At 36.7% G+C, this 14,636-nt stretch overlaps 1 protein-coding gene across 1 annotated transcript; it reads right to left on the bottom strand.

Moving 5' to 3' along the window:
* Positions 1-11,728: 11,728 nt before the first annotated feature.
* LOC111919085 (alcohol dehydrogenase-like 3) lies at positions 11,729-13,891 on the bottom strand. The gene is made up of 7 exons (XM_023914699.3): positions 13,736-13,891; positions 13,483-13,619; positions 13,318-13,367; positions 12,676-13,225; positions 12,488-12,583; positions 12,217-12,378; positions 11,729-12,116 (listed from the first exon to the last, which is right to left on the bottom strand). Exons 1-7 carry the CDS (start codon positions 13,812-13,814, stop codon positions 12,006-12,008), a joined length of 1,185 nt encoding a protein of 394 aa, XP_023770467.1. The 5' UTR covers positions 13,815-13,891; the 3' UTR covers positions 11,729-12,005.
* Between the last annotated feature and the right edge of the window lie 745 nt (positions 13,892-14,636).

The raw sequence follows: 14,636 nt of genomic DNA, 5'->3' as shown, positions 1-14,636 counted from the left end.
ATATTGGTTTAGGGCTTATTGAGCCCTTTTGTGGCTAGATCTAGTGCTTCCTTGGTCCCTTAAGTGAGTTAGGTTATAGATCTGGACCTTTGGAGGTCCAGAGTGTCCCTTTGCCCAAGCTTTTTATGAATCCATGGGGATTTTGGATTGGGGTCTTTGTGCTTAAGGTCAAAACACCATTTATGGGTCATGGGGTGTGTTATGAGCACCAAGATATGGACTTTACGTGATGAATAAGCTTAGGAGGGCTAGATCTATGAGTTGTTGGAGCGGATCTGACCTCAGAAGCAAGTTTGAGTTGATGCATGGCATGGACTCGCCGAGTCTGAAGAACAGACTCGGCGAGTAGCGTGAAGATTGTCCTTGACCACTTAGTGAGTGGTCCAGCCGAGTTATAAGTTGACTCAGTGAGTCAGGGAGAGTTAGAGAGGGTTGACAGGTGGACTGAGTCGAACTAGAACTCGCCGAGTTGTTCTTGAGACTCGGCGAGTTGAGTCGGGGTGGCCCCGCGATTCATACCAAGTGGAACTCGTCGAGTCAGGGGAGTACTCGATGTGTCAAAAAGGGAATCCTAGAGAGTTGGTGAAAACGCTTAGACTCGCCGAGTCGCCCTACTGCACTCGCCGAGTCCGGTCAAAGTTGACCGTTGACCGTTGACCAGTGTTGACCAGTGTTGACTTGATAGGGGTAGTCAACCTTAGTGGTAAAAGTGTTAATTAGAGATATTTGATGTTATAGGAGGATTATAGCTCGGAGGATCGAGCACGAGTGATTTCCAGGATTCGCGAGTTATCGAGATACACGAGGTGAGTCTTCTCACTATACTTTGCCTTGAGTAGGTAACTAGAGTTATGTGATCAGAGTATTTGTATGCTATATGTATGTGATGTGTTGTACTACATGATTTCTATGTGATTTATGCTGTGCATGTTTTAGAGTTGGAACCGGAAGGTTCACAGAGTTAGAACCTGAGGGTTCACAGAGTTTGGGTGCACGGACCCATAGAGTTATAGCCTCGAGTGGCTAATATGTGTTATGTGTGTGGTAGTTTGGGGAACTCACTAAGCTTTGTGTTTACAGTGTTAGTGTTGTTGTTTCAGGAACTAGCGATGACCGTGGGAAGGCGCCGACTTGATCTGTACACACGCATGGGATTTTTGATATATATATGATCTTGGGATTTTGTATGATGTGAAATGGGATTTTTAAACTTTATGTTTTTATGAAAATTAAATGAGAAATGTTTTTATAATTTGTGAAAAATTATTTTGAAATTCACGGTATTACATTGCCTATAATAAAATGGTGAATCGATCTATATGTAATATTCGGTTGAATTAAGTTGATAACTATATTTGGTTGAATTAAAATTAAGATGGTATGGTGAAACGTTGTATTGTAAATGGTTGAACATGGTTTGCTATTTGGTTGATTATATAACAAAATGCTAGTTATTTAAATAAAGGTTGAATAAATAATAAAATTCTGTTTATATGAAATGTGATTGTTTACATGTCATGCAATTGTTTATATGGATTATGGTTGATCATATATTTTATTGGTTAAAATTTTGGTTAAACATTTATGCATGTATGCGTTTGAACACGCTATTGAATGATTATGATATGCTGTTGTTTGCTAATTGGTGTTTCTCATTTTTATGCTTCATCATAAAATGAATGACTGACCCATTTAGGGTTTGTATGTTTTATGTGCAACCTTTATGAACTCACTCAGTAGGGGCTGACACTTGTATCATTTCTCTTTTGTGCCTTATGATTGGTGCATGCGGTTTAGAAGATTGGCCTTGGTGAGAGGGGTCACTTATAGGTAGTAGATTTATATTAATGATACCACTCTTGGACATGTTTTGATTTTTTACTTTAAAGTACTTTGTTTACTTTTAAATGAGTTAGAATCATGATTTTGGAGGTAACGTTGTGATTTGAAAGTGTTTTAAACTAAATAACTAAGTCTTCCGTTAATGTATTTCGGTAAAAGGTGTTTTAAATGAAAGAATTTTTTTTGGTAAAAATCACGACGTTACTAGTTGGTATAAGAGCCATGTTGTGAGTGAACTGAATATAGAGGCCGATGTTCAGACTCACAGTGTAGATTGGCTCAATTATGTTGCTTTAGAATCTTAAAAGGGGGGGGGGGTGTTGAGAGTTATATGTTATTTTCCATATGCCTTTAGGACATTTATTTCTTTTCGATAACGAAGCATCCTCTCTTCTTTCTTGCAGATCCTATAATCGTTAATATCTCTTGACATTGGGGGAATTACTCATACCCACAAGATTAGTTATCCCAGAGCGTTCATATTTTGAATAGTGTATTGCGTATCAAGGAAATGGAAGATCTTCTTGCAGCGATGATTGGACTGCATGCATTCGACAAGCCTTGCAAGTTGTTTGTTTATTGTTGGTCGATGGAAGAATAGGAAGAGATGTTTTATTGTAGTCTATGGACTCTTATAGGTTATGGAATCCATAAAGCAAAATAGGTGTACCGATATTTAACCTAAACCAGTGACACAGATAACTTTGTGGTAATGCCAAAAGCAAATATATATATATATATATATATATATATATATATATATATATATATATATATATATATATATATATATGTGTGTGTGTGTGTGTGTGTGTGAATGTTAGTATTGGGCCCGTGCTATCATAAGCACATGATATATATTTGGGGCTGGAGGAACCACAAAGAAATTCGAGGACCTGGTGATCAATACTTATAGTTGGAATGGATGTATGTTTGGTAGACCTTTATGTGTCATTGTTCTCTTTATGTGATCGTTTTGATGTACCTTAGTGTCTATTGACTCCGATGTTAGATAGTAATGTGGTTGTAGGAAATCTAGCCTCAGTGTAGTAAGATGTTTCATGTGTGTGAAATCTTTGTGGATGCCCACATTTTTCCTTAACATTGTCTTTCTTTTGGAATCTAGTTGTTCGATGTTGTTTTCAGTTTGGTTAGGTTTTTTGCCAACCAGACTGAAATTCTCTGAGTTGAAGAGCATATGCGTATTCTGCTTGTTGAGAGAGGGTATGTCTTACGGGGAAAATTCTATTCTATATTCCTTTTCTCACAATTCCTATGATAATGGTACTCAAGTTCCTAGCAAGGTGATGTGAGGTCTTCTTGACTCGTGCAGTTGAGAGTTCAAGGAAGATGATATGTCTCTTTGATACGGAGCTTGCTAAGGAATGTAGCGAAGTTTTTCCCTGTTGAGGTGTCGAGTGTATAAACACCACGTTAGGTAGATCTCTCTTTTGACCATACTTTTTGTATGGCTCAAAAGCCAAAGCATCTTTTAAATTGGTTTGTTCGGTAATGAAGGAAATGGTGACATAACTTCATGAGTTGTTTGAGTGTGAATTATTCGGCCAAGTTCCTTATTTTATGGAGTGCTAGTCCAAATCGTTAAACAAAAGACGATACATGTGGTTGGGTATCAATTGTCTAAGATTGGACATGATCAAGATGAAGGCAAATAGGAATCTACATCCTACTTTGGTTAGGGAGTGAGAAGATGCAGCGATGGGAAGTGATTGTGTATGCTCTCCAATGGACAAACAATGATACTGAAAGACTCTCATTGGTTGAGAATTATTCATTTGGGCAATTGCAGCAAGTTAAGAGCCGAGTGACTTGATGATGGAAAAGTGGTGAGACGACGAGTTGACGCAAGAGATGGAAGAGATGGTAGATAACATGGTTAGAGAGAGATCAAGCAGCATGGGATAAAATGAGTCAAGCTCATTAAGTTCTAATGGGAGGACGGGTACAAGTCAGAAGTGACCAAGGTGGTTGAAGACATGAAGGTTTGTTACCCTAAGTTCTTCGTATTGGTATTTGATTTCGAGGACGGAATCATTTTAAGGAGGGGAAAATTGTAATGACTCGAAAATCCTACCGTAAACGACATTAGCTTTCCGTCACCCAAAGAGATATTTACATGAATGATGTTAGCTTTATGAGGTTAAAATGGAACAAATTGAATAAAAATAATATTATTTAATATCTAAAACAATTAAGCAATAGATAATAGGGGTTTAATACCAATTAAATTGATTAATGGAATCTGTGATAAAAAACAAACACTAAAAGAGTATAAATGGAGTTAAGGGGATAAATTAGCATCAAAAGAAACTTAAATTGTCAAGGTGTTTTGGGGTAGGTTGGAAGGGGTTTAAAGCCAAAATTTAAGGGATCAATTAGTGAAATTAAGATTATAACCTATGAGACTTTGGATCGGTTCACCTTATGTCCATTTTCTAGTCTTCATGTATAGTTTAGGAGCTGATCTGTAGCATCCCCCTCCGGCACGTATCAGAATATTGTCCGCTTTGGGCTCCCGACGTGAAAACTCCTCAGGGGGTCACCTATCCCTAGATTACTCTCACCCGGGCGTGCTTAATTGCAGAGTTCTTATGGGATATGCAGTTAAGCATGCACGGGCGAGAGCAATTCAAGGATGGGTGACCCCCTGGGAAGTTTTCGTGCCGGGAGCCCAAAACGGACAATATTGTGATACTTGCCAGAGGGGGGTGTTACAAATGGTATCAAAGCTGGGGCACGGGTCGATGTGTTTGATAGGAACGCCAGACCCTATAATGGGGGGTGTAGATGGGTTGCACCTGATCCTACATCGGTTTGGAAGGAGAACAAAGCAGTTCCTCATAATGGGTGTGGATACCTTCCTTGTCACAACGCGTTTTAAAGTCGTAAGGGCAGTAGATCCCATAAGAACTTTGCAGTTAAGCGTGCCTGGGGGAGAGCAATCCAGGGATGGGTAACCCCCTGGTAAGTTTTCGCGCTGGGAGCCCAAAGCGGACAATATTGTGATACGTGCCAGAGGGGGATGTTACAGTTAGTTAAGTGTTTAAGTTTGTCTGAACTTGAAAAATCAGATAAAACCCCTTTTTGACTTTTTCTTGTTTTTAGATTAATTTATTAGTAGTTAGGTTAGTAAATTAAATTCATTCCTTGAGTTCGATACTTGACTGTTTGTGTTATATTATTTGCGAATAGGTCCACCAACTTAAGTCGTAATAGTTAGTTAGATAGTTGGTAAAACTAATAGGTGTAGTAAAATTACGCATCACAATCCTCCTAGGCTATAAGGCATCGCACAAATCATGTAATTCTATTATATGATTCTTGAAGGTATCCTTAGCCCTAATCTAGCAAGCAATTCTCATATCAAGCATACTACTTATAATACATAGGTGTGGGTAATCTTGGGAACCACTTACTTGAGCTTGGCTGATTACACGCATCACACCCCTTTTCTTAGTAAAAATCTTTTTTAGGAGTTCAGTTTCATTTTTCTTTAAAAATATTATCATTTCCTCAATTTGAGTTCTAACACACCCGAAAGTGTGCCCAAATCCCTCAAACCAAGGCTCTGATACCAACTTGTAACATCCCAAAAACAATAATAAAATTTTTCATTTGAAGTCTATCAAATCATTCATCAATTGTTTCAAAATCCAAAACCAAATCAAAATATTCAAAACATCATAGTACAATTATTCAAATTGCATAAATCACGAGGGGAGGATGTTGTGCCATCACGTCGGGCCCTTCCCTTTCGAATCAGATATACCTGAACCATAAACATAAACTGTAAGCACAAAACTTAGTGAGTTCCCCAAAGTACCACATACTAAACATACAAATATGGGCCCCACCCTGGGGACTCGCCCTGGGGTATATTTCAATCCGAACATGCCATAGTTGTCCTTGCCCTGGGGTGTATTTCAACTCGACATACCATAGTGGGCCACACCCTAGGGTGTATTTCAACCCGATCATACAAACAAGTACACATCACATATCTGCTAGCATTCTATATAACCGAATAATGGGCCAGCATTGGTTCCTTTGACCCATGGATACAATAAGAAAACTCACCTCATAGACAGATGAGAAAGCAGAAATAGCACGCTGCTCTGAAATCAACTCTACCAGTCACATTTACAAATACAGTGACCAAAACTCAGAATATATATCAAAATACCCAAAGTATCCCTAGTTCAAACCTTAGTCAAAATCCAGGTCAAAGTCAACCGAGTCAATTAGGTCAACTCGGTGAGTAAGTTGGGCGTACTCAACATGTACACGAGGTGTAATGGGTGTTTGACCAAACCACGAAGGGTTGACCACGTACACGGATCGTACCCTTTGGTACGCCCAACGTATGTGGCTGCCACCAGCTCAACCCATTAAGCGCTTAATCCTTAAGCACTTTTGTCCAAAATCCATATCTAGACCCTAAAAGGTGTTATTAACCATAAAGTTTCCAACTTTATGGTTTTTCATGGCTAATATGACCTTAACATCAAAAACCCTAGCTTCTTGACACATTAAGAAAACCTATATCATGCATGGGAAGGAAATAATGTCCCAAATCATATTTTTATGACTTAACACACTCTATAAAATCTAAAAGGACAACTTAAACGTCTTGGAGTACTCCATACTCACAAGGATCAAGATTTGGGACAAAAGGCATCAACTTTAAGCTAAAATTAGATCTAAATCAAATACTCATCAATGTTGGAGCTTTATACCTCCAGAAGGTGTATAAGGGAGCGTAGATGCTGGATCCAAGGCCTTGAGTGAAACACTACAACTTCAAAGCTCTTCCTTCACCACCAAGAGTAGCAAAATGGCTCCAAACAGACACTCCAAGGTTCGAAATGCATACACACACTTTAGGGTTCTGAAATAAGGTCAATGAGGAATGTAGGCTGGAGTTAAGGAGGGGTATGGGGATATAATGATGCTTAAGTAGGGTCCAAACCCTAAAATTTAGGGTTTGCACCCTGACCACATATGCCCAACATACGAAATGTACGCCCAACATATGCAAGCCTGCCCAAATAATTACGAAATTGCCATTATGGACTAGTTTTGCAAATCATTTAAAAACTAACGGTCAAATTGAAAATACCTAGAAATCAAGATTGTTACAGTGGGTATCGGGTTGAGCACCGCTAGTAGTCAAGAAGCCCAAGAGTTTATACTCATTTGGGAACGCATAAGAGGTATGGTTATTACATAGGATGGAAAGGTAACGTGCAAAACCATTATTCAAGCCTGTTTTACTAATGATTCAGGTATGTAATCATTGTAAAGGGGAGATAACAATAATTCCTGCAACTTCAGGCTAGTAAAATAAGATATAATAAGTGATAATTATTATAATTTGAGCCTTCGAATAGGAAGATTACTAGTCTTGCGCGTTGCAAAATACATGTTATAAGGGAATGTATCGATAAGTGATAAAGCAAACATTCAATATAATGGTATTTAGGATAAATAATCTTAATAATTGTTAAGGATGAGCAGCGGAAACGGGTACCCGCTTTTGGAACCGGAACCGCCTCGGAACTACCGGTTCTGGAACTGGAACTGCCTTAAGAGGTTCCGGTTCCGGTTCCTAAAGTTATGGAACCGCCTTAAGCGGTTCCGGTTCCAATTCTCATTTTTCCGGAACCGCTACCCGCTAGGTACCCGCCGAAACCGGTTTGTATATATATATATATATATATATATATATATATATATATATATATATATATATATATATATATTAGTATTTCATATAAATATGTGTGTTACTTAGACCGGTTTAGAATATATTGGTCCGATTTTGTCCCTCTTTGGTACGAATTGATTTGATTTAGATCGAACTAAGTTGCGGTTTTATCGACAAAAGTTAACAAAGTTAATGTAACTGGGTACCCGCTTCTGGAACAAGAACCGCCAGTTCTGGGACTGGTTCCAAAAATTTAGGAACCGCCTAGAGCGGTTCTGGTTCCGGTTCTAACTTTCTAGGAACCGCCGGTTCTGGTTCCGGTTCTCGCCAAATGAGGCGGGTACCCGCCTATGCTCATCCCTAATAATTGTTATAGTATATGTGACAAGGATTCCGTACATATAAAGAATTCTAAAATCCGACTTCGTATGAAGAAGTTATGATTAAACTGATACGACTATGTGCATTGTAAAAAGTGATTTTTTGATAGGTTGTTTATTAGCTTAAGCAATCTAAACAAAAGTCATAATAAACCAAGATATTGTATATAGAGAACGTCCAAATCTGACTTTGTATGAGGACGTTATGATTTTTCGAAGTTTCAGCATAGTAGTGCAAACATAGAAATCAAAATTTAAATCGGGTTATTGTTAGATAAAACAATCTAACCAAGAGTTGGAGATCTTGTGAATAAGAGTCTGCCGATATAAAGAAAGTTGAGAATGGATGTCGTATGAAAGAGTTATAATTTTTATACGGACTTTAACACTCTAAGCCTGTTAAAAATAAAGTGAGAATTAGCCGACAGAGTCTAAATGAAAGCTGTAGATCTCGTTGATAGCTACACACGGATATAAAGAACATAAAAATTGGAGTCCGTATGAAGATGATATGCTATTTTGAAAATCCAAAAATCGCATGCGCGTGCAACAGGCGCGACACGCGCTTCTAAAGGGGTCCACGTAGCACTCTAGATAGTCGTCACACGTCACGTTATGCAAGGGTGGATTGCTGGCCACAAAAAGGCGTGATGTGTACCTTGTGGAGGTGCGACACTCACATTCAAATTTCAGCCTATAAATATAAATGCAGCCCCATTCACTCCCCATACCATTCTAACTCTCTCTCTCTCTCTCTCTCTCTCTCCCCCCTCTCTCTCTATTGAGTTTCTCTATTTTGGTCCAACATTTTATTAGATTAAAGATTCTAGTAGAGCTCTGGGGTCCTTGGGTGCCTGACATTAGTAACTATCAGGTTGAAGTTCTACCAATACAATTTCTAGACTTTTGTAAGTAAAATCTCTGTAATTTAAGCTACACTTAAATTGCGTTCAGTGTAACTTATATTTATATATATAGTTGTTGTTATGAATTTATAAATAAGACTTATCTGTGATTCCAAGTCATTATATTGATTGATCTTTTTACGAGGTGATGTCTAGGATAGATTTAGTGAGGTGTTTAAAATGAGATTTCCAAATAGTATACTTTGTATACAAAACAAACCCTACCTCCGATATGATCTTACCTGGTTGCTCCTTACTTGATAGACCTTGATGTAGATATTGTGATTGTTGAGGAATCTACCCTATCATTAGTCACCAAAGAATATAAGACTAAGACTTAGTAATATGAACCTAGGTCACATCAAATGAAAAACTCAGTGCTGAAGCGAAGCGCTGGCCAACTTGCCAGTCATCCATTTTAACAAATGAGTGCATAGTTACTTTCATCTTATACATAAATATGAAGTATTTAGATAATTAAATGCTATATGTGCTTATATTCAAAAATGTTATGTATTAGATGAAATGTTATAAAGATAAATTTTAAATGATTTATACCGTATATGTATTTTCATGAATATAATATATTAGGTAATGAAGGGTAATGAGAGATGAAAATGATAATAGAATGTCACGACTTTAATGGTACTATTGTACTAACGATATAGGAACTAGTACTATTGTAATAACGATAAAGGAACTGGTACTATTGTACTAATGATATAAGAACTGGTACTATTATACTAACGATGTAGGATTGGGTACTATTGTACTAACGATGTAGTCATCTATCAGAATATAGATGACAACCATAAGATTTACAACGATAATCCTTAAGATATGTCTCTATAGATGAATAAAGAAGATAATGAGAATGGGTAGTCAGGTTCATTGTTTAATATGAAATAGATAATTAAACAAATTAACTACATTATTGTGAGTTGAAAACTCTATGTACTCACCATGTTTCCCAACCCAACCCATTCAGTTTCTTTGTATCATAGGAAGCAGTACAAAGATAATGATATTCGGACCTGATGAGAGATTCGATGAAATATATTCCATAGTATAAAAGATACCGTAAGGCTCATAATGACTACGTTTATGCTTATGTTTATTATATTAGTTATGACATACCAAGTTTTAATAAATCAACGAAAAATATTTCTTTGGATATACTTTTTATGGGACAAAATCTGCAATATAAATAAACTCTGTTTTAAAATAAGCATAAATAAAAAGGTCTCTTTTAACCGTAAAAATGAGGATGTCACATAAAACAAGACTATTGAATTTCAAAGTCTTATAGATCTATATAATGATCAATAAATGCATGTTGTTTGGTAATTGTGTTTATGTGCCAAGTGCAAGAAATAACAATGTACTTTGGCTTTTTTGTCCCTAGTCTAAAAATAACAATGTACTCTGGCATCAATACATACATGTTGATTTGGCAATTCGGTTTGTAATTATGTTTTTGTTCCAAGTACAAGAAATAACAATGTACTTTGGTAATTCTTGTATTTAAGGTTCTTTTGCACAAAATAAGTAGAAAGTAAACTACCATTTCTTATAAAACAAGACTATTTAATTTCAAAGTCTCATATATCTATATAATGATCAATAAATGCATGTTGATTTGGTAATTATAATTGTAATTGTGTTTATGTTCCAAGTGCAAGAAATAACATTGTATTTTGGTTTTTTTGTCACTAGTTTAAAAATAGCAATGTACTTTGGCATCAATAAATGCATGTTGATTTGGTAATTGTGTTTATGTCTCATGTGCAAGAAATAGCAATGTACTTTTGGTATTTCTTGTATTTGAGTGCAAGAAATAACAATGTACTTTGGTAGTTTTTTGTTTATGTTTGATAGATTAACTTATAAGTTTATATATGTTGTTAATTATTATGTAGTTAGAAACTTTTCGTGCAATGCTCAACAAGTAGGTGTGTAGGGAGAAACTTTTTGCATTTTTTCAATCGGGGAAACCACAAAGTGATGATCAATGAGGAAACGAGAGGAACGAAGATGATGGTTCGTCGAATAATTAGTTTGTATTTTGTATGTTAGACTTGTTATGAAACTTTGATACTTGTCCGAATTATAACACTTTTGTTGTTTATTCTGGTATTTATATATGAAATTATAACACTTTGGTACCTAATTCAATGTCGTTATGTAATTCTTTTTTCTGTATTTAATGTCGTTATGTATCGGTTTTTTTGCACCCAAAAAGTATTGATTTAAAAAAACGAAATATGATATTATCGGCGACACTATTACCAGTGCCATGTACTATTACCAGCGACATACGTATTACCAGCGACAAAAAATATTACCGGCAACATTTTAAGCAATAGTGATAGGGTAGTACCAACGACTTTTTATCGGCAACGTGTTGCTGTTATTGCCTTTACCGGCAATTTTTGTCGCCGTTAATGTCTTTTTTTTTTGTAGTGTCAGCGACATGGAGAATTTAGGTCGGTGTTATAAAAAAGTTCGAAGGATTGATATAAGAGACAAATATCCGTAATGATTTGTTGATGAAAATTTTAGTAGTTAATTATAAGGTGAACAGGTGTGTGTATGTTTGAATTTTAATTAAGAGCTTCTACCTTGGATTTCTTAGGTGTGTGTGTTGTTTTTTTTTGAAGAAGCCCAAAAATGTTATAGTGTATGTGTGTGTGAGTTTTGAAAAACAAATCCAAACTATGTAGAGAGTACGTGTGTTGACTTTCTGTGTTCTTTAGTGTGGAGAGTATATATGTGTGGTTGTATGTTGACTTTCTATGTTCTTCCGCAAACCAACGGATCAAATTTGTAGTTTTGTGATATCGTCAATTTCATTGTTATTTTATAAACAAGAGTACAAAATTCATTTCTTTTATGTAAAGTCCATATAATATCCATCGATGTTCTTTATCAACACTCATCCTGAACATTTTGACCCTATAATCATATATACTCGAGCAAAACTTTTCGAGCCTAACTTACATTCCATTCGTGACATTTTGTCGCGGTGTATATAACATATATAAGTAAATAAATTAAATACATATATTATGGCAAAGCCACAAATATTATATTTGAACTGAATGGGTATTTCTCCATGAAAGAAAGTTGGAAGAGAGTATGATGGATACTTTACAGATGCAAAACGCATCTTAGTGATTTCCCATCCATAAGTAACTGGAAAGCTTGGTTGATCTCACTGAAAGGTAGTTCATGTGTTATAAATTCATCCAATTTCACTGCCTGCAAACATATGGAAATTAGTCATGCTCGTTAAAACATGGCAAATATAGATCTAGTAGGGAAGCCAAGTTAATTCGATGAAGAACACAAACCAACTTACCCCATGCATGCATTGTTTGGCGAACAGAGGTAGCTGTGTTTTCCCTTTGAAGTCTCCAAAAACAGATCCAATAATTCTCCGACCAGTAAATAGTTCCATGGGATGGAGAGGGAGTGTTTTGGGAGTGGTGTGAATCCCCAGAAGTACTGTCAAACCCCAACCCTGTATATATATAACAACATGACATATATATTAGACATCAATAATCATTTAGTTTGATTGCTATTTCATTCCACCATGTTTCCTATATGCATGGGTTTAATTGGCTTACCTCGTGAGTCGATAGAAATGCCTCGCGGAGGACGTCCAAGTTTCCGGCACACTCAAAGCTAAAGTCCACTCCTCCATCCGAGATCTCTCTAATTTCCTGTCAAAATTTGTGTTATTTTAGCAGTTAGATTCTGATTTTTACCTATTAATAATTATATATTACACGAATAATTACATGCGTATACAGACCTCGTGGACTGGCTTTTTTAATTCTAATGGGTTTATGATATCAGTGACTCCCATGGTTTCAGCTCTGGCGAGCTTCTCGGAGTTTATATCAATCCCAATTATTCTGGAGGCTCCTCTTGAACGAGCTCCTTCAACAGCTGCAAGTCCTACGGCTCCCAGACCAAATACAGCAACAGTGGATCCGGCGTGTACATTGGCTGTATTCCATGCGGCTCCGAGACCAGTTGTTACACCACAGCTAAGCAAAGTCATGGTTTTGAGGGGAGCATTTGGGTCGATCTTGACAACGCAGGCGGAGTCAACCACTGTGTACTCGCTGAAAGTGGAGGTGTTGAGGAAATGGTAAATGGGTTCTCCTTGTTTCGTCCAAAACCGTGTCTTTCCATCGTTTGTCATTACACTCTTAAGCGGGTCCACTCTGAACTTTTTACAAAGGTTGCTTGATTTAGATTTGCAGAAAACACAATCTCCACATTCGCCGTTAAATATCGGAACAACATGATCTCCGACCTTCATATCCTCCACTCCTTCTCCCACACTCTCCACCACCCTATTGATATAATGCAACACTAAACGTCATGAATTCTGTAGTACTTTAAAAACGACAACTACACAAATATCTTTGAGATTAATCTAGCTTACCCAGATGCTTCATGGCCAAGAATTCGTGGATATACTCTTTGAGCTTCATTCTGCATACAAATCAAAATCAAGAATCAAGCTTAGTTCGATTGTATATATATGGAACTTGGACGTACGCGCTTTTATGTATATGGAGTGAGTGATGAATGGATGATCGATCAATACCTTGCCTTGCCAAGCACCCAGATCAGTATGACAGACTGAAGTGAAATGGATCTTAATTCTGACCTCCATCTTCTGTGGGGGATCCACCAGAATTTCTTCCACGACCAAAGGCTGCCCAGGACCCCACGCCACAGCGGCTGCATATATATATGGAATTCAAAATCAAATATTGATCATGATATTCACGATTACATGCATGCATGGTACTAGTGTTTAGCGATAAGATCGATAGAGAAAAGATGATGCTATTTACCTTTGCAGGTGATCACCTTGCCTGCAGTGGTCACGTCCTTCGCGTTCGATGTGTTGTTCTTCATTTTGATGATAGCCATATCGATATAGTTGTAGTATATGTATTATGTATTATCTCTGGGATTGGTGTGTTACTGTCTTGGGATCTCTCACATTATAAATATATATGCATGTAGGGGACTGGTGGAGTCAACTGGTGTCCGAACGCGTTTATTGAAAGCCGCCTTTCTTGAACAAATTAACGACATCAATGTTGATTATTTAATTAAAGACACTTCTCGTGACTGCAGTAATAGCTTTATCTACGGGAAACTCCTACGAAATATGTAGAGTCGTTAAGCATTTATATCACGATTTACTGTTTTAGAGTTTTATAAAAATCGATAAATTAAGATAATGGGCATGGGACTTATTAACTGTTTAGGGGGGAACGCACGCAGAACTTCGGTAATCAATTTGGTTATAACTTTTCAAACGGCGTGAACGACGCAAGTGAGTCATTATAGACGTCTTCTAGCTTAATTTAGCCATTAATAATAATATAGTTATTAACAAAAAAAAACATCCGTCGTAATTTTAGGGGTGTGCAAAAACCGAACCGCAAACCGAAAAAACCAAAAAAACCGTATAAATCAAAACCGAAAAACCAAAACCGAAATGAAAACCGACGGTATGGTTTTTAGTTTTACAAAAACCGAAAATGTTTGGTGCGGTGCGGTTTCTAGTCTTGCAAAAACCGCACAAAACCGAACCGCACTGAATATATATATATATATATATATATATATATATATATATATATATATATATATATATATATATATATATATATATATATTTGTAAGAATGAAGAGTTCTAGTGATGATAGTATCATTTTTATGAATACATTAATTGATATTAT

The sequence above is a fragment of the Lactuca sativa genome, chromosome 3 (assembly GCF_002870075.4).
Source record: "Lactuca sativa cultivar Salinas chromosome 3, Lsat_Salinas_v11, whole genome shotgun sequence".
Lineage (NCBI taxonomy): Eukaryota > Viridiplantae > Streptophyta > Magnoliopsida > Asterales > Asteraceae > Lactuca > Lactuca sativa.
The sequence above is the reverse complement of the archived record's forward strand: the minus strand, read 5'-3'. Positions and strand labels throughout refer to the sequence as shown.